The 26,997-nt window shown below is 48.3% G+C and overlaps 1 protein-coding gene across 5 annotated transcripts in view; it reads right to left on the bottom strand.

The window, feature by feature from the left end:
• Window positions 1–26,997, bottom strand: part of dysf (dysferlin, limb girdle muscular dystrophy 2B (autosomal recessive)) — a 284,564-nt gene that overhangs the window by 135,862 nt on the left and 121,705 nt on the right. For 3 of the 5 annotated variants that reach the window (XM_080191726.1, XM_080191963.1, XM_080191788.1), the window contains exons 17-22: window positions 19,803–19,838; window positions 14,112–14,227; window positions 8,913–9,026; window positions 6,298–6,475; window positions 3,152–3,276; window positions 2,122–2,228 (exon numbers count right to left, since the gene is read on the bottom strand). In XM_080191726.1, coding sequence (XP_080047852.1) covers window positions 2,122–2,228; window positions 3,152–3,276; window positions 6,298–6,475; window positions 8,913–9,026; window positions 14,112–14,227; window positions 19,803–19,838 — 676 coding nt within the window. The remainder of the gene's footprint in view (window positions 1–2,121; window positions 2,229–3,151; window positions 3,277–6,297; window positions 6,476–8,912; window positions 9,027–14,111; window positions 14,228–19,802; window positions 19,839–26,997) is intronic. The other 2 variants (XM_080191806.1, XM_080191882.1) reach the window with 1 other exon arrangement.

The raw sequence follows: 26,997 nt of genomic DNA, 5'->3' as shown, positions 1-26,997 counted from the left end.
GGGCGGGAATGTGGAACTGAGCCACGACAGATCAGCCATGATCTTATTGAATGGTGGGGCAGGCTCGAGGGGCCAGATGGCCTACTCCTGCTCCTATTTCTTATGTTCTTATGTTCTTGTCCAGGCTGCCCAGTTTTTACCATTAAGCTAATCCCAATTGCCTGTGTTTGGCCCACATCCCTCTATATGCATCTTACCCATGTAACTGTTTAAATCATTTTTAAAAGACAAATTGTACCCGCCTCTATGACAATGTCTGGTGGCTTGTTCCAGACACTCATCACCCTCTCTGTGAAAAACTTGTCCCTCTGGACCCTTTTGCATCTCTCCCCTCTCACCTTATATCTAAACCCTCGATTTTTAGATTCCCGGCACTGTACTCTCTGTATAGTACAGATAGTAATCCACAACGTATAGTGCAGAGAGTAGCAGCCAGTGTATAGTATAAAGAGTAACTCACAGTATAGTGCAGAGAGTTGTTATTTACCTCGCCTACGCCCTTCATTATTTTATAGACCTCTATAAGATTGACCCAAAGCCTCCTGTGCTGCAGAGAAAAAAAAATCCCAGACTATCCAGCCTCTCCTTGTAACTCAAACCATCAAGTCCCAGTAGCATCCTAGTAAATCTTTTCTGCACTCTTTCTAGTTTAATAATATCCTTCCTATAATAGGCTGACCAGAACTGTACACAGTATTCCAAGTGTGGCCTTACCAATGTCTTGTACAACTTCAACAAGACGTCCCAACTCCTGTATTCAATGTTCTGACCAATGAAACCAAGCATGCCGAATGCCTTCTTCACCACTCTGTCCAACTGTGACTCCACTTTCAAGGAGCTATGAACATGTACCTCTAGATCTCTTTGTTCTGTAACTCTCCTCAACACCCTACCATTAACTGAGTAAGTTCTGCCCTGATTCAATCTACCAAAATGCATCACCTCCCATTCATCTAAATTAAACTTCATCTGCCACTTATCAGCCCATTGGCCTAACTGATCAAGATCCTGTTGCAATTCTCGATAACCTTCTTCTCTGTCAACTATGCCATCGATCTTGATGTTATCTGCAAACGTACGAAACATGCCGCCTATATTCTCATCCAAGTTATTAATGTAAATGACAAATAACAGTGGACCCAGCACTGATCCCTGAGGCACAGGGTCTGCTGGTCACAGGCCTCCGGTTTGAAAAAAAACCGTCTACAACCACCCTATCCCTCTGTCATCAAGCCAATTTTGTATCAAATTGGTTACCTCACTATGTATCCTGCAAGATTTAACTTTATGCAACAACCCATCATGCATTGTCAAGGGCCTTGCTAAAGTCCAATGTCAGCCCACTCTGCCCTCATCTATCTTCTTGGTTACCCCTTTAAAAAATTCAGTTAATTTTGTGAGACATGATTTTCCACTCACAAAGCCATGCTGCCTGTCCCTAATCAGACCTTGTCTCTCCAAACGCCTGTAGATCCTGTCTCTCAGAATACCTTCTAACAATTTACCCACCACAGATGTGAGGCTCACTGGCCTGTAGTTCCCAGGCTTTTCCCTGCAGCCCTTTTTAAACAAAGGCACAACATTTGCCAACTTCTAATCTTTAGGCACCTCACCCGTGACTATCGATGATTCAAATATCTCTGCTAGGGGACCCGCAATTTCCTCCCTAGCCTCCCCCAATGTCCTGGGATACACTTCATCAGGTCCCGGGGATTTATCTACCTTCATGTGCTTTAAGACTTCCAGCACCTCCTTCTCTGTAATATGTACACTCCTCAACACATCGCTATTTATTTCCCCAAGTTCCCTAACATTCATGCCTTTCTCAACAGTAAATACTGATGAGTATTTAAAACTTGGACGGGTTCATGGATGAGAGGGTTGTGGAGGGATGTGGTCCAAGTGCAGGTCAGTGGGACAAGGCAAAAAATAGTTCGGCACTGCCAAGAAGGGCCAAAAGGCCTGTTTCTGAGCTGTAATTTTCTATGGTTCTATGGTTCTAAATATTCATTTAGGATCTCACCCATCTTTCTGCACTACGTATTGGGTATTACTCAATCTCTGTAATAAATACATGCGTTGCCCTGTGATCTACGAGGTTGCTAGTTTTCTCAGTATTACCTGCAGTCAGCGATGACAAAGTCAATCAGTTCATCAATTTTTGCCTTCACCTCGCTCTCAGGACTTTTTGCCTTGATGGCAAGATGGAGCAGCTCAAGACAGGATTCCTACAAAGCACACAGGAGCACAGGCATGTCAAATAGAACATGGGGTTAGCAGCCATGTTAAAAAAGGACAGAGTCACAGGCATGGCCAGTGAGTAGAAACATAGAAGATAGGAGCAGGAGGAGACCATTTGGCCCTTCGAGCCTGCTCCGCCATTCATTACGATCATAGCTGATCATCCAACTCAATAGCCCAATCCTGCTTTCTCCCCATAACCTCTGATCCCATTTGCCCCAAGGGCTATATCCAGCCGCCCTTTGTATACATACAATGTTTTGGCATCAACTACTTCCTATGGGAATGAATTCCACAGGCTCACCATTCTTTGAGTGAAGAAATGTCTCCTCATCTCCATCCTAAATGGTCTACACTGCATCCTCAGACTGTGACCCCTGAGTCTTGGCTCCCCCACCATTGGGAACAAGCTCCCTACATCTACCCTATCTAGCCCTGTTAGAATTTTATAAATCTCTATGAGATTCCTCCCTCATTCATCTGCATTCCAGTGAAAACATTCCTAACCTAGTCAATCTCTCCTCATACATCAATCCCGCCATCCATAGGATGCGAGACCAGTACCAAGGGGATTGGCCAGTGCTCAATGTGGGTCCCAGAATTAGGAATCTGTTCCCTATACGAAGGGTTCTGTTGACACCATCTCCCTCTGGAGTTCCATAATAACATCACATTGTAATAGTCAGGGTGAGAGAGGGCCAAAGACCCCAGAGATCATTGGAAGGGTCAACCTGAGGTGACCTCACACTGACCCCCATAGATACCAGTGGGAGTCTATGGCCAAAAGGTCAAGGGTTGACCCTAGCCCTCTGCCAGCTGGGGAATTCCTGGGGATTTATTTCCATCGCCTCCCCATTATCCATCGACCCACCCACCCCACTCACCCGCCCTCTTCCCCATCAACACTCACAAGCCTTTCCACAGCGTTCAGCAGGATGTTCAGAGCGTTGATCCGGAAGCTGATATCCTCCCAGTAGGACGTCAGGACCACCACTGGCTTGACGTTATTCCAGGGCAGAAAGTAATAGTGGCAACCTTGAGAAAGATCCGGAATAATGAGTGAGCGTCGCTCGCAGTGTCACCCAGCACTCGCCCCTCCCTGAAGCTTGTTTGGATTGGCCATACTAAATTGCCCCTTAGTGTCCCGGAGTGCGTAAGGTAACAGGATTAGCTGGGTAAATATATGGAGTTACGGGGTAGGGCCTGGATGGGATTATTGTCGGTGCAGGCTCGATGGGCCGAATGGCCTTGTTCTGCACTGTAGGCATTCTGTAGCATTTCTATTCTATTCTTTATCACAGCTACCACTGTAAGCGTGTCAGCCCTTCAATAATAACATCAGCGTGATTCAAACGCAAGTGGTTTGAAAAAATAAGCTTGAATATATTGATAGATTAAATATTAATTTCAAATTTTGAGTAGAATAGGTGACTATCGAATGTCGAGGGGGACTGGGCTGCGAGGGGTGTACTTGTCCCCACTATCCTCAACCTGGTTCTCAATAAAACCAAAGATGTGCAGGTTAGGTGGATTGGCCATTGGTGGATGGACAGCACGCTGGCACAGTGGTTAGCACTGCTGTCTCACAGCGTCAGGGATCTGGGTTCGATTCCTGGCTTGGGTCACTGTCTGTGTGGAGTTTGCACATTCTCCCCGCGTCAGCGTGGGTTTCCTCCGGGTGCTCCGGTTTCCTCCCACAACCCAAAGACGTGCAGTTGCATTGGCCATGCTAAATTGCCCCTTAGTGTTCCAGGATATGTAGGTTACAGGGTAAATATATGGGGTTCCAGGAACGGGCCTGGGTAGGATCCTCTGTTAGGCCATCGGTGCAGACTGAATCAGCCAAATGGTCTCCTTCTGCACTGTAGGGATTCTATGATTCTATCACAAGACAAGAAGTTAGAGGCAAGGAATCAGATGTGTTCCATATTAGAAATTGGAGCTGGAGGAAACCCATTCAGTAAGGTTCTCATAGAATCATAGAATTGCTACAGTGTAGAAAGAGGCCATTCAGCCCACTGAGTCTGCACCGACCACAATCCCTCCCACATATTTTGCCTGCTAATCCCTCTGATACTAAGGGAGAATTTGGCCAAACAACCTCACCCACATATCTTTGGACTGTGGGAGGAAATCAGAGCGCCCAGAGGATACCCACGCAGACACAGGGAGAATGTGCAAACTCTACACAGACAGTGACCCAAGCCGGGAATCGAACCCATGCTTTGAGACAGCACTGCTCACCACCATGCTGCCACTGGACCTGGAACTGAGGGTGTGGCTGGTTTGGGAGCGAGATCGAAGGAGCGCGCAGTCTGCCTCTCGTTCCACTACTCCACAGGTGACAATATACTTACAATTCAGCTAGTTACACGGTCAAAAACGTGCTTTCCTTTTAGTAAAGACCACTCAGTGCCCGTGTTTCTTCATTAAACAACAGCATTGTTAGCATGTTATGGAACCAGACACACAGCCAAATGGTTAAAAGTCAGGGTAGATTGACCTGGAGCCAGGATTGAACCTGGGACCCTGGCATTGTGAGGCAGCAGTGCTAACCACTGTGCCACTGGGCTGCCCACGTGGAGTGAATCAAACTGGCTGGAGACTGGCATCAGAGATACTGGGGACCTCAGGAGAGGGCGAGATGGATCATCCACTGGGCACTTGTTGCTTTTGTTTTGCACTGATGTGCTGGACTCCTCCGTCATTGAGGATGGGGATATTTGTGAAGCTCCCTCCTCCAGTGAGTTGTTTAATTGTCCACCACTAATTACCTCACCCACTAATACCACCTTCCGTTGTTAAATAAGCTAATCTTCTAACCCTAACCTTAACCCTAAACCTAAACCTAAACCGAACCCATAATCCTAACCCATAACCCTCACCATAACCCATAACCCTAACCCTCACCCATAACCCTCACCCATAACCCTTAACCCTCATCCATAACCCTAACCCATAACCCTCACCCTAACCCATAACCCTCACCCTAACCCTCACCCATAACCCTTACCCTCACCCATAACCCTAACCATAACCCATAACCCTCACCCATAACCCTCACCCTAACCCTAACCCATAACCCTAACCATAACCCATAACCCTCACCCATAACCCTAACCATAACCCATAACCCTCACCCATAACCCTAACCATAACCCATAACCCTCACCCATAACCCTCACCCTAACCCTAACCCTAACCCTCACCCATAACCCTAACCATAACCCATAACCCTAACCCTTAACCCTCATCCATAACCCTCACCCTAACCATAACCCATAACCCTAACCCTTAACCCTCATCCATAACCCTCACCCTAACCCATAACCCTCACCCTAACCCTCACCCATAACCCTTACCCTCACCCATAACCCATAACCCTCACCCATAACCCTCACCCTAACCCTAACCCATAACCCTCACCCTAACCCTAACCCATAACCCTCACCCTAACCCTAACCCTAACCCTAACCCATAACCCTCACCCTAACCCTAACCCTAACCCTAACCCATAACCCTCACCCTAACCCTAACCCTAACCCTAACCCATAACCCTAAGTGTTAAATAAGCTAACCTTATGCCTAGCTATTTGAATATTTGTGAATGAAGGCAAAATCATTTCCTATACTTTTGGGTGTGAGTCATAGTTCATTTACATGTTTGTGAATCATAGAATCCCTACAGTACAGAAGGAGGCCATTCAGCCCATCGAGTCAGCACCAACAACAATCCTACCCCATTGCCGTAACCCCACATATTTACCATGTTAACCCCCCTGACACTGAGGGTCAATTTAACACGGCCAATCAACCTAACCCGCACATCTTTGGACTGTGGGAGGAAACCGGAGCACCCGGAGGAAACCCACGCAGACACGGGGAGAATGTGCAAACTCCACACAGACTGTGACCCGAGGCCAGAATTGAACCCAGATGTCTGGCTCTGTGAGGCAGCAGCTCTAACCACCATGCCACCGTGTCACCCCCTGTAAACAAAGTAAGAGTCGTTACCCAGTGACCAACGAAGTGAACGAGTGTCGAAGGCCGACCTACCGTCAAACACTGCCCGGCTGTACTGGGTAGTGGAGGCCAGCGGCAGGCAAGTGGCGTCAAACTTGTTGCCATAGTTACCAATGCTGACCTCAAACTGGATGGCATCGCCCACCTCCTGAAGCATGGTGGCGGAGTAGAAAACAGCGCACAGGTGGAACTTACGTCGGCGGAGATGTTTCTGGGGGGAGAAGAATGAGAAGGCAGTCATTGGGGGGGGGGGAATGCATTCCTGGTGGCTCTTTACTGTTGGAGAGAGAGAGAAGACAGTGGAGGTGGAACCTGATATTATCCCAATGTTTCGAAGGGTTCTGCCATTTACAGTATAATTCACACCTAAATTCGATCCTCCAAAATGCATCACCTTGTATTTGTCCAGATTAAACTCCATCTGCCATTTCTGTGCCCAAGTCTCCCATCTATCAAATCTGACAAATCTCAGCACTATCTACAGCTCTGTCAATCTTAGTGTCATCCACAGGATTACTAATCAGACCACCCACATTTTCCTCCAGATCATTTATTATATATGTATATATATATATGACTAACAGCAGAGGGCACTGAGCCCTGCGGAACACCACTAGCTATAGATCTCCATTCTGAGAAACACCATCCTCATTCCCTGACCTCCTAGCTGTGCGGAGACATTGTCCAAGGAGCACTGTCACCTTTGCGTAGGTTTTTCAGGGCATTTCCATGAGTGACTGGGAATCAGCTCTTTAATCGAAAGTTTTGGTCGAAGATGTGAATTCTGCAGTAATGGGATCCGGCCACCAGGTGGAGGGCTCATCACTCACATCGCCCCGCTTTCAATCTGGTTAATTCACCACACCAGCATTTACTGTCCATCCCTAATTGCCCTTGAGGAGGTGATGCTGAGCTGTCTTCTTGCATCACTGCAGTCCACAAGGTGTAGGTACACCCACTGCGCTGTCAGGGAGGGAGTTCCAGGATTTTTGACCCAGCAACAGTGAAGGAACAGAGATATATTTCCAAGGGTGTTCTAGCCTGGTAACCTCACAATGTGCACTAACTTGGTGATGAACAGTAGGTAACCTGGTAATGTGCTCTAACCTGGCAACTTGCTAACGTGCTTTAACCTCGCCAATCCTGTGGTGGCACCCTGGAAGGAAGACTGGATGGAGGAGGAATTTCTTCTCTTCAAGGATCACTAACCTTTGGAATTCCCTTCCATGGAGAGCATTGGAGGCTGGATCATTCAATATATTCAGGACTGAGTTAGACAGATTGCTGATTGACAAGGGAGTCGAGGGCTATGGGAGACTGCAGGAAAGCGATCGAGGTCACAACCAGATCAGCTATGATTTGATTGGTGGTGGAGCAGGCGCGATGGGCTGAATGGCCCACTTCCTATTTCTTAGGATCTTGTATAGCACCCACAATATGATCAAATCAAATATCAGAAAAGCAACCAGCATAATTAAGGATCCCACGCACCCCAGACATTCTCTCTTCCACCTTCTTCCATCGGGATAAAGATACAAAAGTCTGAGGTCACGTCCCAACCAACTCAAGAACAGCTTCTTCCCTGCTGCCGTCAGACTTTTGAATAAGAACATAAGAAATAGGAGCAGGAGTAGGCCATCTAGCCCCTCGAGCCTGCCCCGCCATTCAATAAGATCATGGCTGATCTGAAGTGGCTCAGTTCCACTTTCCCGCTTTCTCCCCATAACCCTTAATCCCCTCTCTTATCAAAAACCCATCTACCCGCGTCTTAAAAATATTTAGCGAGGCAGCCTCCACCACTTCAACGGGCAGAGAATTCCAGAGATTCACCACCCTTTGAGTGAAGAAGTTCCTCCTCAACTCCGTTCTAAGCCGGCCCCCCTTATCTTGAGGGTGTGCCCTCTAGTCCTACTGTCCTTTCTGAGCGGGAAGAGCCTCTCCACCTCTACCCTATCCATCCCATTCATCATCTTATACGTCTCAATGAGATCTCCCCTCATTCTTCTAAACTCTAACAAGTACAAGCCTAGTTTATTCACTGCATTAAGTTGATCTTTCTCTGCACCCTAGCTATGACTGTAAGACTACATTCTGCACTCTCTCCTTTCCTTCTCTATGAACGATATGCTTTGTCTCTATAGTGTGTAAGAAACAATACTTTTCACTGTATGTTAATACATGTGACAATAATAAATCAAATCAAATCAAAATCAACATCCAGGAAATTATCAAGCAGCACGATGCCACAGTGGTTAGCACTGCTGCCTCACAGCGCCAGGGACCCAGGTTGATTCCTGGCTTGGGTCACTGTCTGTGTGGAGTTTGCACATTCTCCCCGTGTCTGCTTGGGTTTCCTCCAGGAGCTCAGGTTTCCTCCCACACTCCAAAATAGAGGGATACAAATGAATGGTCTAGTTGGGCGTATGAGCGGCACAGGCTTGGAGGGCCGAAGGGCCTGTTCCTGTGCTGTACTGTTCTTTGTTCTTTGAAAGGGATGCTGGTTAGGGTGCATTGGACATGCTAAATTGTCCCACAGTGTAACCCAAACAGGAGCCGGGGTGTGGCGACTAGGGGATTTTCACACTAACTTCATTGCAGTGTTAATGTAAGCCGATTTGTGACAATAATAAATGAACTTTTAAAATCACCTCAAGTCTCAGAAGATCATCTGATGGGATCTCCTCAATCTTCTGCTCGGTCTGATCCACGAGCTTGGTGCTCAGTTCCAGCAGAATCCTGCCTCGGTAGGCCATCGCCTCGCCCTGAGGATGGTAGAATTGTACAAAGCTGAAATCAAACTGACTGCATTGACACTTCACTCTGCGCAATAACACAGCGCACAGCAAGAGCCCAGTTGGCCTAGGGTGACCGTCCAGCGCTCTTACCATCCGCACCACAACAGCTACTGTCCCTTTAACACTGTCTCTTAACGACAGAAGGAATGACGGGATGAAGGAGAGGAAAGAAGGGATGGAAAGAGGGGGGAAATGCAGGAATGAAGGACAGAAAGAAGGAGAGAGGGAAAGGAGAGAAAGTGAAAGATGGAGAGCGAGAAAGGAAAGGTCTGGTGAGAGAAAGGAAGAAATGTGGGGGGTGACTTTCGGCCTGTGTTCCCTGTCAGAGTGAACAGCGATGGGGGTTGAATATCCGGAGAGAATCAGGGGATGTGATTCTCTCTGGAGTGATTACACTCTGTGATGTTCCCCGCCCCTCGCTGATGATGACATGAGGTTCACACCTACGTAGAGCGAGAACCTCATTTTAATGTATTTACATAGACACAGAAACATAGAAGAGAGGAGCAGGAGGAGGCCATTTGGCCCATCGAGCCTGCTCTGCCATTCATCGCAATCATGGCTAATTGTCCAACTCAATAGTCTAAACCTGCTTTCTCCCCATAACCCCTGATCCCTCTCACCCCGAGTGCTATATCTTGAACGCATTCAATGTTTTGGCATCAGCTTCCTGTGGTAATGAATTCCACAGGCTCACCACTCTCTGGGTGAAGAAATGTCTCCTCGTCTCCGTCCTAAATGGCCTACCCTGAATCCTCAGACTGTGACCCCCGGTTCTGGACTCCCCCATCGGAAATACCCTCCCTGCGCCTATCCTGTCTCGCCCTGTTAAGTCTCTTCGAGATTTCCCCATCAGTCATCTGAACTCCATCAATTTACATCAATTTTAACATCAAATTATCAGGCCTCCCCCCACCCCCACCGTAGTTACCCCCTCCACAACATGTTTACAGCAGGTTCGCCCAGATGTGAACCTGTCGTGGCGATGGTCCCCCCCCCACCCCCTACCCCCTACCCCCACCCCCACTCCAGGAGACGCAAAGGTGAGTACAGTCTTCTGGGGAAGAGGGGCATACCTAGGCACTGACCCCTGACACAGGTTGGCACAGTGCCCAATCTGGCAGTGCCAACCCATGCTGGGTGGCAGTGCCAGGGACAGACCCTCGTGGGAGCCTTGTGCTTTGAGGGGGGGGGCGGGGTGGGGGGTGGATTCATGTACCTGTTGTGCGGGTGAGGGAGACAGCGTGCACTGAAGGGGAGAGGAAATTCTGGCACTGATGGGCAGAAGGGCAGAGGTAGGTGTTGGCAATGATTGGGTGGGTGGGGGGTGGGGGGGGGCAGTGGGAGTGGGGTGGGAGGGGGCGGAGGTGGCGCAGTTTGGGGAAGGGTTTGCTATCAATGACTGTTGGCGAGCTGAGGGGGTGTGAGGGTGGGAGGGAGATGCCGGCGATGACCGGGGATGGTTGGGGGGAGCCCCGGTACCCCGGTGTGGGTGGTGGGGGGGGTGGAGGGGGGGGGGGGGGGGACATTATTTTTCGCTTTGATCGGAGCCCAGGTCTCTGGGAAGCCGGGTTTCGCTCGTGCTCTTAGGCTCCGCCCCTCAAAATGACCGTGTTAAACACCCCCACCCCACCCCACCCCACCCCCTCAACCCCCATCCCACCCTCCACCCCCCCCGCCAATCCCCCCCCCCCCATCCCACCACTCCCATCCCAGCATTTTTGTTGACAAAAGTAACATAATAGGTGGAGAGTAAAGCAGCCTGTTCCTCTGGGGAGAATCTCACCGCTTTCCAGTCAGATCCTGACACCGTGCCACCTTCTGGTAAGATTCCACCCGTGGATTGGATGGGCAGAACAGAAGGAAGAAGGAAGATGATGGGAAGGAGAGAAAGTAAAAGACAGCAAGAAAGAAGGAAAGAAAGATAGGAAGGCAGGAGTGAAGGGGAGGACGTACTAATATTTCTACAGCACCGTTCATAGCGAGGCCTTCATAGCGAGGGGGATTGAATATAAAAGTAGGGAGGTCTTGCTGCAGCTGTATAGGGCATTGGTGAGGCCGCAGCTGGAGTACTGTGTGCAGTTTTGGGCGCCGCACCTGCGCAAGGATATTTTGGCCCTGGAGGGAGTGCAGAGGAGGTTTACTAGGCTGATACCGGAGTTGAGGGGATTGAGCTATGAGGAGAGGCTGAATAAACTAGGCTTGTACTCGTTAGAGTTTAGAAGAATGAGGGGAGATCTCATTGAGACGTATAAGATGATGAATGGGATGGATAGGATAGAGGTGGAGAGACTCTTCCCGCTCAAAAAAGACAGTAGGACTAGGGGGCACAGCCTCAAGATAAAGGGGAGGCGGTTTAGAACGGAGTTGAGGAGGAACTTCTTCACTCAAAGGGTGGTGAATCTCTGGAATTCTCTGCCCGTTGAAGTGGTGGAGGCTGCCTCGCTAAATATTTTTAAGAAGCGGGTTGATGGGTTTTTGATAAGAGAGGGGATTAAGGGTTATGGGGAGAGGGCGGGAAAGTGGAACTGAGCCACGACAGATCAGCCATGATCTTATTGAATGGCGGGGCAGGCTCGAAGGGCTGGATGGCCTACTCCTGCTCCTATTTCTTATGTTCTTATGTTCTTATGTTCACAATCTCAGAAAAATCACAAAGAGCTTCACAACTAACAATGTTCTTTCGAAGAGTCATCATTGTTGTGATGTGAGGGAGATCTGCAGGATCCATCCCCTACGTCACCTCACGGTGACACACTGGTTAGCACTGACTGCCTCACAGGAACCCCGGCCGCGGGTCGCTGTCTGTGCGGAGTCTGCACGTTCTCCCCGTGTCTGCGTGGGTTTCCCCCGGGTGCTCCGGTTTCCTCCCACACTCTGAAAGACGTGTGGGTTACGCTGATTGGCCACGCCAAAAGTTGCTCTCCGGCGTCAGGGGGATTAGCAGGGTTACGGGGATAGGGCCTGGGTGGGGTTGTTGTTAGCGCAGTCTCGATGGGCCGAATGGCCTCTTTCTGTGCTGTCGGGATCCAACGATTGTTGCGTCTCCCCGAGTGAAACACTTAAATCAAAGGTCAGCCGTCTCCAGCACAGACTCCTGTATCCGAGCAAGTTCTTTTAACATCTCCTTCACATTCTGTACCTTCGCCCTATCCCTCTCTCTCTGCCCCATCGCCCATCTTACCGATACTATTCAGGAATGGCTCCCAATTCCAGCTCTCCAAACTCCCTCAGTCTGAGATATCCGCACTCCACCAATTTTAATTGTTTCCCCATTGTGTTTTTTACTGCCTGGGCCCCAAACTCAGGAAGTCCCTCACTGACCCCCCCCCCTATTCATTTTAAAATGCCTCTTGAAACTATCTATCTCCTCCCCGTGGCACACCCAACCCCAACCCCCCCCCGCCACTGGGAGGTTATAGGGGAGGCTGGGGAGGGAGCCAGGCCATGGAGAGATCTGAGAACCTGGATGAGAACGTTACAGTTGACTGATCCAACAGTTCAACTATCCGTCGGCTGACTTTGAAAACCCCCCCTCAACATGGAGGAGCCAGAGAGGGAGTGATGAGGCTTGACGCCAAACCATCGAGGATGGGGGGAGGGGGCGGGAGGGTTGAGAGAAAGTAATGCTTCGAGGGAAATTCGAAAGGAGCCCACTCTGGAATAGTATCAGTAAGACTGGGAGCGATGGGGCAGGGAGAAGGATAGGGTGAAGGGACAGAGTGTGAAGGAGATGTTAAAAGAATTTGCTCAGGTGGAGAAGCCTGTGCTTGGAGGTGGCTGAACTTTGATGTAAATGATCCACACGGGGAGACGCAACAATCCCGACGGCGCAGGTTTTCCAGCGGCAGAGAAAGCTCGCCATTGGCTGGTCAGTTCCCTGGCATCCTGGCCACGAGCTGTAAGACCATGAGATATGGGGGCAGAATTAGACCATTTGGCCCACCCGGTCTTCAATCGTGGCTGATATGGTTTCCATCCCATGGAAGATGCCATTGCCTTCGGCGGGACTGGAAGATTCGATGGCCAGCCAATGGCGGGTCTCCTCTGGAAAACCTACCGTTGGGGGTAGAAAAACTCCCCCCCTCCCCTCTGTATTTGACCACATCTTTGGTCACCTGATCTAAAGGTCAAGGTCAGACTGTAGCAGTCCCGGGACGTGGCAGGCGATGTTTTCGATGTGAGGTTAAACTGTGTCTGCCCTCTGGGTTGACCTGGATATGATCCCATGATGCTATCCCGCAGAAGAGCAGGGAAGCTCTCCCAGTGTGCTGGCCGTTTATCCCTCAATCAAAGCCTGAGAAACAGGCTCGTTATCACATTGCTGCTTGTGGGAGCTTGCTGTGTACAAATTGGTGGCTGTGTTACTAATGATTGAACAGTACTATGGGAAGCCCTAAGGATGTGACAATCTGCTAAATGAAAGAAGCTTTTCCCTTATTATTGATATGCCCGCACTTTGACATTTGAACTTTCACCTTTAAATCTTGGGATCATCATAGAATCCCTACAGTGCAGAAGGAGGAGGCCATTCAGCCCCTTGAGTCTGCACTGATCGCAATCCCGCCCAGGCCCTATCCCCATAACCCCATGCATTTATCCTAGTTAGTCCCCCAACACTAAGGGACAATTTAGCACGGCCAATCCACCTAACCCACACATCTTTGGAGTGTGGAAGAAAACCTGTGCAGACACGGGGAGAACATGCAGACTCCACACAGACAGTGACCCAAGACGGGAATCGAACCCAGGTCCCTGGCGCTGTGAGGCATCAGCGCTCACCTCTGTGCCACCCCTTTGCTTCATGATATTAAAAGAGAATTGGATGTTGAGGGGGAGTTTTCCCATCCTGACTGCCACAGGAATTGTAGCAGGCGGGACACGGACCCCACGCAAAGATCCATTGACCTTGGATGGGACTTTCCAGTTTTGGGGCGAGTGCAGCTGGAAAATCCCGCCCTGACTTTCCATTGGGAGCCACCACGCTGCCCTCAGAGGCTTCGCGTCAGCTTTTCAGGCTACAGGAAGAACCAGCGCGCGCGCTCTCCATACCTTGCCAAGGTTCATGTCGACATAAGGGTCCGGGAAGCCGGTGAACTCTCGGGGACTTCCGTACAGGTTCACAAAGCAGGGCCCAAAGGTTGGGAGGTATCCCAGGCCATCATCAACTGTGGAGGGAGCCGGAGAAGAAACACAAGGAAGAGGCAGAGGAGAACATTAATTTGGGTCAGAACTTTGGCAAAACCCCCAACCCAATCCCAAATCCAACACCACCCCCTCACGCTTGGTTGCCCTCATTGCAAATTTCCCACCATGCAATCACAATGGTTCCATCACCCTCCCCTCCCCACATAACCTGTCACCCCAGCCACCCAATCACAATTCCATACGAACAGCCTAATCCCAATCAGTAAAGGGGTCATCGACAATATTACCAATAGCAATAACTCGCACAGTTTGGGTTCTGCTCGGGTCACTCAGCTCCTGACATCATTACAACTTTGGTCTAAACATGGACAAAAGAGCTGCACTCAAGAGGTGAGGTGAGGGTGAATGTTCTGGGCATCTAGGTAGCTTTATAAAAATGTATGTTTTCATGAGATGTGGGCATCACTGACAAGACCGGATATTTATTGCCCATCTGTAATTGCCCTTGAACTGTGCAGCTAGGCCATTTCAGAGGGCAGCTGAGAGTCAACCAGATTGCTGTGAGTCTGGAGTCACATGTAGGCCAGACCGGGTAAGGATGGCAGATTTCCTTCCCATTAGCGAACCCAATGGGTTTTTACACAATCGATCATAGTTTCATGGTCACCATTACTGACCCCCCCTTTACGTTCCAATTTTTGTGATTGATTTGATGGGAGTTGACTAAGTGTGGCATCAAAGAGCCCTAGAAAAGTTAAATCAATAGCAATCAACAGCAAAACTCTCTGCTGGTTGGAGGATGGCTACGGTGATGGGAGGTCAATCATCTCAGGACCAGGATATCACTGCAGGAGTTCCTCAGGGTAGGTCAGAAGTGGCGATCTTTACTAAAGTTTGCAGTCTCGGGTCCCATTCACAGCTCTCAGTTTAACCACCTCTTTTTTGGCGTTCAAATGCCTTCCCATCATTGAATCTCCAACCATCCACAGCCTAGGAGTCACCATTGATGAGGAACTGAACTGGACTGACCACATACACTTCCAGCAAGTTCTTCATCTCCTGACTCCCCAAAGCCTGTCCACCATCTACAAGACACAAGTCAGGAGTGTGATGGAATACTCCCCACTTGCCTGGAAGGTTGCAGCTCCAGGAACAGTCAAAAAGCTCAACACCATCCAGGTCAAAGCTACCCATTAGTTGATCCCCCTGCCATCCACAAACATTCACTCTCTCCACCACCGACGCACAGTGGCAGCCGTGTGCACCATCTACAAGGCACACTGTAGAAACTCACCAAGATTCCTTCGACAGCACCAACTAAAACCTTGACCATCTCGAAGGACAAGAATAGCAGATACCTGATAACACTACCACCTGGAGGCTCCCCCCGCCCACCAAGTCACTCACCATCCTGACTAGGAAATATATCCTAGAACCTTCCACACACCTGACAAAGGAACACCATTTCCGAAAGCTTGTGGAATTACTATCAAATCAACTGGTTGGACTTAAACCTGGTGTTGTGAGACTTCTTACTAGGAAGTATATCGCCATTCCTTCACTGCCGCAGCGTGAATATTCTACATGGTGAATACAAAATGCATCATTGTTTGAGAGTTTGAGTTTGGAAAATAAATTATCTGGAATAAAAAGCTGGTATCAGAAAAGAGGTTACCAGGGAGAACAATCCCAGTTTATTCAACCTCTCCTCATAGCTAATACCCTCCATACCAGGCAACATCCTGGTAAACCTTTTCTGTACTTTCTCCAAAGCCTCCACATCCTTCTGGCAGTGTGATGACCAGAATTGAACACAGTATTCTAAATGTGGCTTAACCAACATTTTATGTAACTGTGACATAATTTGCCAACTTTTATATGTGGCACCCCGTCAGATGAAGGTAAGCATGCCATGTGCTTTCTTCACCACCTTTCCCACCTGTGCTGCCACTTTTAAGGATCTGTGGGCCTGTACTCCCAGATCTCTCTGTGTGTCTATGCTCCTGATGGTTCTGCCATTTGTTTTATAACTCCCACTTGAATTGGATCAACCAAAATGCATCAACTCGTATTTGTCCGGATTAAATTCCATCATTCCCAATATCATTCCCAATAATGACACAATTCCTAATCACATCCCCAACACCAATACTACTCCCAGTATCATTCCCAATAGAATTCCCAACACAAAAACAATTCCCAGTATCATTCCCAAAAGAATTCCCAACTGAATTCCCAGAACCAATACATTTCTAATAATAACATGATTCCCAACAGCATTCCCAACACCAATACAAATTCCCAACATCATTCCCAATAACAACACGATTCCCAACATATTCCCAACACCAATACAAATTCCCAACATCATTCCCAATGCCATCATCATTTCCAACAGCATTCCCAACACCAATACCATTCCCAATATCATTCCCAATAACAACATGATTTCCAATAACATTCCCAACTCCAATATCATTCCCACCACAATTCCCAACAGCATTCCAAATACCAATAGCACCAACACCAAGCTTCCTCAGACCACATGCAATGAGAAAAGACCAAAGTGTAGCCATCACACAACACAAACTGGAAGGTGTCAATCAGTTCAGAGATGGAGTGTGGCTGGGACTATCTGTCAAAATGAATCAATGGATTTCTCATTTTGAATGCATTGCTGTTCTACTGTGAGGAGGTGAAACTAGGATTGAGATGATCCATTCTTTCCTCATCGCACCATTCCATTTGGCCAGGTAGCTGCAGGTCATGTCTAATTGGAGGGAAGACCATCGCTGTAACCAGATGAATGTGGTGAGCTTGGTCCTGAGCTCAAACAAAAGCTTTGATGGATGGGGTTGAACTTGCTCTTGTGACAGTAACATTGGGAGGGATTTTACACCCCTGCCCACTGCCTGGATTTTTCACTCCGGTGAAAGTGAACGGACTTCTGGCTTGGCCACTGACCCTCCCACAGCAAGTCCTGCCAAGGCGGAACTGGAAAATCTCAGGCACTGTTTTACACCCCATTGTCTCCTCTTACTCTAATCAATGGGACTGTCCTGTATCAATTCTCTAGCAAGTGGTCATGGGGTAGCACACAAGTGTAACCCAACAGTCATCATTCATCTTGCTGGAGCTATCCATCGGCTTCTAGGGTCAATGTTTCGAAGGTTATGTTGATGCTAACAGACGAAGTAAGGTCAGAGGAGGCTCTCAGAATCATAGAATCCATTCAGTGCAGTAGGTGGCCATTCGGCCCATCAAGCCTGCACCGACCACAATCCCATCCATGCCCTATTCCTATAACCCCACATATTTACCCTGCTAATCCCCTGACACGAGCATCAATTTAGCATGGCCAACTAGCCTAACCTGCACATCTTTCGGACTGTGGGAGGAAATTAGAGCAACCGGAGGAAACCCACGCTGGCATGGGGAAATCATGCAGACTCCGCACAGACAGTGACCCGAGGCCAGAATTGAACCTGGGTCCCTGGCACTGTGAAGCAGCAGTGCTGACCACTGTGTCACCATGCCACCACAGCTCATGTGGAGCTCAAGGGCCAGCAATGGTCAGCTGGGCGAACTGTTGTGTTTCTGTGCTCCAAATTCAGTCTAATTCCAGAGTTTCCCATTGGCAAGTCACTGATTGTCCTCACTGAAGCGTCTAGACATATACAAGACTCTTAGAGATTTTATGATTTATTGATTTTGGGCACATGCAGCAGAAAGCAAGATTGAGTGTTTGTCAAATTTGTAATGATCATAGGACACAGCAGATTTATGCGGTGCAGTGACACAGTGGTTAGCACTGCTGCCCCGCAGCGCCACGGACCCAGGTTCAATTCCAGCTTGGCTATCTGTCTGTGTGCAGCTTGCATGTTCTCCCCGTGTCTGCGTGGGTTTTCTCCGGGTGCTCCGGTTTTCCCCCCACAGTCCAAAGATCCACAGCGTATGTGGATTGGCCATGCCAAATTGCCCCTTGGTATCCCTTGGTGCTCCAGTTTCCTCCCACAATCCAAAGGTGTGAGGGTTAGGTGGATTGACCATGTAAATGCACAGTGTTATGAAGACAGAACGGGACTGGATAAGATGCTCTTTTGGACAGTCAATGCAGACACGATGGGCCAAATAACCTCCTTCTGCACCGCAGAGATCCTATGATTGGCCAAGAATGGCCAACCACAAAGTGAAGGAACAGTGATATACTTCCAAATCAGGATGGCGAGCGGCTTGGAGGGGAGACTCCAGGGGGTGGTGTTCCCATGTATCTGCTGCTGCCCTTGTCCTTCTGGATGGAAGTGGTCATGGGTTTTGAAGGTGCTGCCTCAGGAACCTTCGTGAGTTCCTGCAGTGCATCTTGTAGATGGTACACACGGCTGCCACCGTACATCGGTAATGGAGGGAGTGAATGTGGTGCCAATCAAATGGACTGCCTGGTCCCGAATGATGCCAATCTTCTTGAGTGTTGTTGGAGCTGCACTTATCCAGGCAAGTGGAGAGTATTCCCTCACACTCCTGACTGGTGCCTTGCAGATGGGAAGTCAGGAGGTGAGTCGCTCACAGTAGAATTCCCAGATTCAGACCTGCTCTTGTTCCTGTGTTTTAAAGGGATAGAGGACATCTCCACTGACTATGATGGCCAGAATAGAATACACTGTGACTTATGGGAGCTGTACCTTTGATCAATGGTTCGACTTGAACTTCTGAAACTCTTCCAACACTTTGCCGTTGGGAGAGGGTTGGGTTAGGTTGGGTCTATGCCTTAAACAGTGTCAAACATGCTGCGTACACTTGAGGCCTTGTCCTGCAGATGGGACAACGGCCCTTGAAATAATTCAATTGGACTGGCAGCCAGACCTGTACTTCCTACTGAGGTTAAATATTACCCCTTCGCATCCTCAGGGCCGAGGAGAATGCATTAGAAGAGGAATAATAATGTATTTAAACGACCTTCATAGGGATGAGACTCCCTCTTCACTGAACTCCCTGAGTTAGGTTCTAGTCTTGTCTTAATATCAGTTTGTGGTAGGAACTCTGCACTGCCCCATCAAACAAGTTCCAAGTCAGTGGTTACTGTATGGGACCTATTTATGGTTAAGCATTGTCAAATTCCTTTATTAGCTGTCCACCAGCAGGCTACAGGTGGAGCAAGGAGATAGATGGTTCAGTAAGGCCACTCTACCCAAATTCTCAGCATTCCCTCCCTCTTCCTGCCACACTGGCAGTACCCTCCACCCCTTCCCTTGTTTGCAACCTTTGCTTTGATTGGGTTTCCTATTGACGCCCACCTAATCCCGGAGCGTCACTGGGATGCACAAACAGACGGTGATGAGTGAGGTGGAGAAAAGCCGGTCAGGAACTGGGAGGGAGCGGAGCTTCTGATCTTGCGTCGGATTTGGGAAGCCAGTGTGTGTTGTGCAGCCAAAGCAAATGCCCACGTCTCAGAAAAGAAAATGTCCAGCAAAGCGTCACGCAAACATCGCCGTGACATCTCCCTGCCATTCCGAGCTAAGCTACTGGAAGCAGTGCAAAAAATAAACAGCACCCCAAAATCAAATCACTAAACATAGAAAATCATTCAGCAAAACCTACAGCCGCTGATGGTTTCGGAAACCACGGGGGAAATATCTGAAGCACAAAGAGATGGGAAAGAAATGGAGACAGTTAGCAGTGTGTGAGGAAGAGAACACAATGGGGAGAGAGAGAGAGACGAGGGAGAGCGAGGAAGGAGGTGTGAGCCTGGGCAGGAACGCAATATAGATTTAACAAAACGTCTGGCGACCAAGGGTTAAATTCCAAGGAGACGTTGCAGAATCTTCATCAGATTCCCTGGAATACAGATATTGAAAGGATGTTTCAAGGGAAACTAATCAGCTAGATCGAGATATATCGATTTCCCACTGGTTGGGGAATTTATAATTAGGGGTCATGGTCTAAACATTAGAGGTAGATTTTTCCAGAATGAAATAAGGAAAGACTTTCACACACAAAGATCAGCAGAAGCTGATTCAGCAAATCACAACTGTTGCCCAATCAATTATTAATGTTAAATCTATCTGGTGTCTCTTGGCTAACTCTCTGAGGGAGATCTCTGTACACTGACTGGTGTCTCTCAGTCCCTCTTTGCTGAATAAACTGGGCTTGTACTCGTTAAGAGTTTAGAAGAATGAGGGGAGATCTCATTGAGACGTATAAGATGATGAATGGGATGGATAGGATAGAGGTGGAGAGACTCTTCCCGCTCAAAAAGGACAGTAGGGCTAGAGGGCACAGCCTCAAGATAAAGGGGGGGCGGTTTAGAACAGAGTTGAGGAGGAACTTCTTCACTCAAAGGGTGGTGAATCTCTGGAATTCTCTGCCCGTTGAAGTGGTGGAGGCTGCCTCGCTAAATATATTTAAGATGCGGGTTGATGGGTTTTTGATAGGCAAGGGGATTAAGGGTTATGGGGAGAGGGCGGGAAAGTGGAACTGAGCCACAACAGATCAGCCATGATCTTATTGAATGGCAGGGCAGGCTCGAAGGGCTAGATGGCCTACTCCTGCTCCTATTTCTTATGTTCTTATGTACAGGCAGATCTCTGTACACTGACTGGTGTCTCTCAGTCCCTCTCACAGGGGGATCTCAGTACACTGACTGGTGTCTCTCAGTCCCTCTCACAGGGAGATCTCTGTACACTGACTGGTGTCCCTCAGTGCCTCTTGTATAGGGACATTTCTGTACAGTGACTGGTGTCTCTCAGTCTCTCTCTCTCTCACTCTTAGGGAGATCTCTGTACACTGTCTGGTGTCACAAGAACATAAGGACTAGGAGCAGGAGTCGGCCATCTGGCCCCTCGAGCCTGCTCCACCATTCAATAAGATCATGGCTGATCTTTTTGTGGACTCAGTTCCACTTACCCACCCACTCACCATAACACTTAATTCCTTTACTGCTCAAAAATTTATCTATCCTTGCCTTAAAAATCATTCAATGAGGGAGCCTCAACTGCTTCACTGGGCAGGGAATTCCACAGATTCACAACCCTTTGTGTGAAGAAGTTCCTCCTCAACTCAGTCCTAAATCTGCTTCCCCTTATTTTGAGGCTGTGTCCCCTAGTTCTGGTTTCACGTGCCAGTGGAAACAACTTCCTTGCTTCTATCTTATCTATTTCCTTTCATAATCTTATATGTTTCTCTTGCTGCAGCTGTATAGGGCATTGGTGAGGCCGCAGCTGGAGTACTGTGTGCAGTTTTGGGCGCCGCACCTGCGCAAGGATATTTTGGCCCTGGAGGGAGTGCAGAGGAGGTTTACTAGGCTGATACCGGAGTTGAGGGGATTGAGCTATGAGGAGAGGCTGAATAAACTAGGCTTGTACTCGTTAGAGTTTAGAAGAATGAGGGGAGATCTCATTGAGACGTATAAGATGATGAATGGGATGGATAGGGTAGAGGTGGAGAGACTCTTCCCGCTCAAAAAAGACAGTAGGACTAGGGGGCACAGCCTCAAGATAAAGGGGAGGCGGTTTAGAACGGAGTTGAGGAGGAACTTCTTCACTCAAAGGGTGGTGAATCTCTGGAATTCTCTGCCCGTTGAAGTGGTGGAGGCTGCCTCGCTAAATATTTTTAAGAAGCGGGTTGATGGGTTCTTGATAAGAGAGGGGATTAAGGGTTATGGGGAGAGGGCGGGAAAGTGGAACTGAGCCACGACAGATCAGCCATGATCTTATTGAATGGCGGGGCAGGCTCGAAGGGCTAGATGGCCTACTCCTGCTCCTATTTCTTATGTTCTTATGTTCTTATGTTCTCCCCTCATTCTTCTGAATTCCAATGAGTATAGCCCCAGTCTACTCAGTCTCTCCTCATAAGCCAACCCTCTCAACTCCGGAAACAATCTAATGAATCTCCTCTGCACCCCCTCCAGTGCCAGTATATCCTTTCTCAAGTAAGGAGACCAAAACTGTACACAGTACTCCAGGTGTGGCCTCACCAGCACCTTATACAGCTGCAACATTTTATTAAACTGGAAAGGATGCAAATAAGATCTACACGGATGTTACTGGGACTGCCTGGGAACAGGAGGATGAGAGGTGTCCTTATAAAGGTTTATAAAATCATGAGGGGCATAAATAAGGTGAATAGCCAAGGTCTTTTTCCCTGAGTAGGGGAGTTCCAAACTATTTTCTTTACTTATAGTATCACAAGTAGGTTTACATTAACACTGCAATGAAGTTACTGTGAAAATCCCCTAGTTGCCACACTCCAGTGCCTGCTCAGGTACACTGAGAGAGAATTTAGCATGGCCATTGCACCTAACCAGCATGTCTTTCAGGGTGAAGCCAGAGCACCCAGAGGAAACCCACGCAGACATGGGGAGAACGTGCAAACTCCGCATAGACAGTAACCCAAGCCGGGGATCAAAACCGGATCCCTGGCGCTCTGACGCAGCAGTGCTAACCACAGAGGGCATAAAACTAGAGGGCATAGGTTTAAGGTGAGAAGGGAAAGATTTAAAAGGGACCCAAGGGGTAACTTTTTCACACAGAGGGTGTGTGGAATGAGTTGCCAGAGGAGGTGGTAGAGGCGGGTACAATTACATTTAAAAGGCATTTGGACAGGGACACAGATAGGAAAGGTTCAGAGGGATGTGGGCCAAACACAGGGCTAGCTGAGTTTAGGAAACTGGTTAGTATGGATGAGTTGGGCCGAAGGGCCTGTTTCCAGGCTTGGAAATCTCTATGACTCTGTGGGTGGGATGTTCCAGCCTCGCTCATTCCCGAAACTGTAAAATCCTGCCCAAGGTCAACAGACCTTTCCATTGTCTGCCCCTTGCCCACCATGGGAATCAGAGCGGACAGGATGGTAAAATTCCAGAGTATGACTCTAAATTCACATGTTCTCCCAAGTCTGTTACACTCAGTACGCATCACATCTCAGAATAGGAGCTCTGGATTCTCACTGATGGAGGCATCCTGTTCACCCTCCACGGTCAACATATCTTTCCTGAGGTGCGTTGTACGTAGCAAAATGTTTAGGATCATCCTGGCTTTTGTATTTAATCCCTTTCCAAGTAAACCTCCAAAGGCTATCTGTCTTCCAAGCAGCATTAGGGTTAGGGCTCAGTAAATTAAGATACAGGAAGGAGCGATGTGTTAACTGGGCCAGAGTAATGGTCTTGTTGGTGGAAGAGGAAGAATGAACATGCATTTGTATAGCACCTTCCGCAAGCTCAGGACATCCCAAAATGCTTTACTGCCAACGTCACTGTTGACAGTGTAGAAAACGCAGCAGCCAATTTATGTCCAGCAAGATCCCACAATGTGATATTAACCAGGTCCAGTTTTCATGTTGGTGATTGAGAGTGGCATGGAGTGGCACAGTGATTAGCACTGCTGCCTCACAGCACCAGGGACCCAGGTTCAATTCCCAGTTCGGGTCACTGTCTGTGTGAAGTTTGCACATTCTCCCCGTGTGTGTGTGTGGGTTTCCTCCCACACTCCAAAGAGCTGCTGGTTAGGTGTGCTGACCATGCTAAATTCTCCCTCAGTGTCCCTGAACAGGCACCGGAGTGTGGCGACTAGGGAATTTTCACAGTAAGTTCATTGCAGTGTTAATGTCAACCTAGTTGCGACACTAATAAATTAACTTTAACAAATGTTATGTGTAATGTTAAAACCTGGGTGTAAACGTTAAGCTGAGGGAGAGCAAATCAGTTTTTCCATGTTTAGTGAATGTTTCTCTTGTTGTGAACACTAATTAGAGATCCTGTGACTCTCTTCCTCCAGTTTTGATGAAGATAGTAAAAGTTATGACTTTTTGAGCCAGAGTTCTATTCTGGGATCTTCCTGTCCCGTTACAACATCAACTAAGATCGTAACACCAGCTATCTGATCTGTGTGTATATCCTTTTCCAGTTACATTGATGTCTGGAAAAGAATATTTGCTAGATTCCTATGGGAATTCGGTGTTCAATGTGATTTCCAGATATTCACCAAGCACGGTTGCACGGTGGTTAGCACTGCTGCCTCACAGTGCCAGGGACCAGGGTTCGATTCCCAGCTTGGCTCAGTGACTGCGTGGAGCCTGCATGTTCTCCCCATATCTGTGCGGGTGTTCTCCGGGTGCTCCGGTTTCCTCCCGGAATCTGAAAGACGTGCTGGATAGGTGCACAGGCTGTGCTAAATTCTCCCTCAGTAAACCCAATCAGGTACTGGAATCTGGCGACTCGGGGATTTTCAAGTAACTTCATTGCAGCGTTAATGTAAGCCTGAAATGTAATGTAAGTCAGAAATGATAAACACAAGGGGGCACAAGTTCAAGGTGTGGGGGGGTGGGCGCAAGGTTCAATACAGATATGCGGGGGACGTTTTTTACACAGAGGGTGGTAGGGGCCTGGGATGCACTAGCAAGCAAGGTGGTTGAGGCAGACACGCTAGGATCATTTAAGACTTATCTAAGAACATAAGAAATAGGAGCAGGAGTAGGCCATCTAGCCCTTCGAGCCTGCCCCGCCATTCAATAAGATCATGGCTGATCTGAAGTGGATTAGTCCCACTTTCCCGCTCTCTCCCCATAACCCTTAATTCCCTTGTCTATCAGAAACCTATCTACCCGTGACTTAAATATATTTAGCGAGGCAGCCTCCACCACTTCAACGGGCAGAGAATTCCAGAGATTCACCACCCTTTGAGTGAAGAAGTTCCTCCTCAACTCCGTTCTAAATTGCCCCCTATCTAGATAGCCTCATGAACAGACTGGGAATAGAGGGATACAAACGGATGGTCTAGTTAGGAGCACATGATAGGTGCAGGCTTGGAGGGCCAAAGGGCCTGTTCCTGTGCTGTATTGTTCTTTGTTTGCCTGCTAGTGACACTAATAAATAAACTTTAAAATCTGCCCTTATCTGTGAGACAGGCAGAGCAGGGCCCCTGGATCGAAATGTTCTCTTTACATAAGAACATAAGAAATAGGAGCAGGAGTAGGCCATCTAGCCCTTCAAGCCTGCCCCGCCATTCAATAAGATCATGGCTGATCTGAAGTGGATCAGTTCCACTTTCCCGCTCTCTCCCCATAACCCTTAATTCCCTTGTCTATCAGAAATCTATCTACCCGTGACTTAAATATATTTAGCGAGGCAGCCTCCACCACTTCAACGGGCAGAGAATTCCAGAGATTCACCACCCTTTGAGTGAAGAAGTTCCTCCTCAACTCCGATCTAAACTGCACCCCCCCCCCTTATTTTTACACCAGGGAAGATTAAGGGGAGCACTTGAGAGGTGTTCAAAATGATGAGGGGTTTAGAGTGGATAGAAAGGAAAAAAACTTTGTAGTAGCAGGTGGGTTAGTAACCAGAGAACAGCGAAATTTGAAAACCCCGCGAGAGAACCCCAGGATCGGTGGGGGTGGGGAGACAATGTGAATTTTGATGTAAAGTGTTACGGTCAGGCACACACTGCCTGAAGAGGTAGTGAAAGCAAGAATCAGTTTCAAAAGGGAATTAGATATAGATCTGAAGTGAAGATAAATCGAAATTTAGTTTCAACGAAACAGGCATGATCGTGGGGGCAGAGCAGGGGAGTGGGATTGATTCAATCACTGTTTCAAAGAGATAGCAGAGGTATGTTGGGCTGAAGATCCTCCCTGTCTATTGTCCATGACTATCAGTGCAGGGCTCTTGAGGAGGCAAAGTGGCACAGTGCCAGGGACCCAGGTTCGATTCCCGGTTTGGGACACGATGTGCAGAGTCTGCACGTTCTCCCCGTGTCTGCGTGGGTTTCCTCCGGATGCTCCAGTTTGGACCCACAGTCCAAAGATGTGTGGGTCAGGTGGATTGTCCATGCTAAATTCTCCCCCAGTGTACCCGAACAGGCGCCGGGGAATGGCAACTAGGGAATTTTCACAGTAACTTCATTGCGGTGTTAACGTCAGCCTACGTGTAAATAAATAAACTTCATAAAATAAATTGCCTCTTTGTGTCAGGGGGACGAGCAGGGTAATATGTGGGGTTACGGGGTTAGGGCCTGGGTGGGATTGCTGTCGGTACAGACTCAATGGGCTAAATGGCCTCCTTCAGCACTGAAGAGATTCTATGGATTCTAATCATTTGAAGGATGTGCGGATTAGGTTGACTTGCCATGTTAAATTGAACCTTAGCATCAGAGGGCCTATCGGGGTAAGTGGCGTTATGGGGATAGAACCTGGGTGAGTTTGTGGTCGGTCAGGCTCGATGGGCCAAAGGGCCACCTTCTGCGCTGTCGAGATGCTATTCAGCTGGTCAGAGGTTGTCCAAACACTGCTCCAAGTGAGGGAAGCCCAGAGTCTGTTTGGAAGAATTGTTGAGAGACGCAGGAAAGCGAGTACAGAAAACACAATAACAAACTGTCGCTAGTCTCTGTCGTGACAGTTGAATCGATGTGAACAGTGTAAATCATTCCAACAACGCTTGTATCATTACTAAACTTCAACCCACTATCACTATCATTGCATTCTAAGCCATTATTTAGCCATTATTAAACCTGCCCGAATGTTCGCTGATCTCCAGCTCACCATAACCAGTGCTCAACTTCAATCACTATCACTAACCTGCTATAACCATCACGGAGCTTGGATCTAACGTGACTGTCACTGAACCTCAACCTGCGATAAACTTCATCCTGCCATAATCTAGACTTCTCCTCACCATAACAATTACTGTACATCGTACAATCCCTGCAGTACAGAAGGAGGCTGCTCGGCCCATCAAATCCCACCCTGGTCCTATTCCCGTAACTGCACACATTTACCCTGCTAACCCCCCCTGAAACTAGAGACA

The sequence above is a fragment of the Carcharhinus amblyrhynchos genome, chromosome 1 (assembly GCF_965287045.1).
Source record: "Carcharhinus amblyrhynchos chromosome 1, sCarAmb.v2.hapA, whole genome shotgun sequence".
Classification (NCBI taxonomy): Eukaryota; Metazoa; Chordata; class Chondrichthyes; order Carcharhiniformes; family Carcharhinidae; genus Carcharhinus; species Carcharhinus amblyrhynchos.
This window is presented reverse-complemented; position numbering and strand designations above follow the sequence as displayed.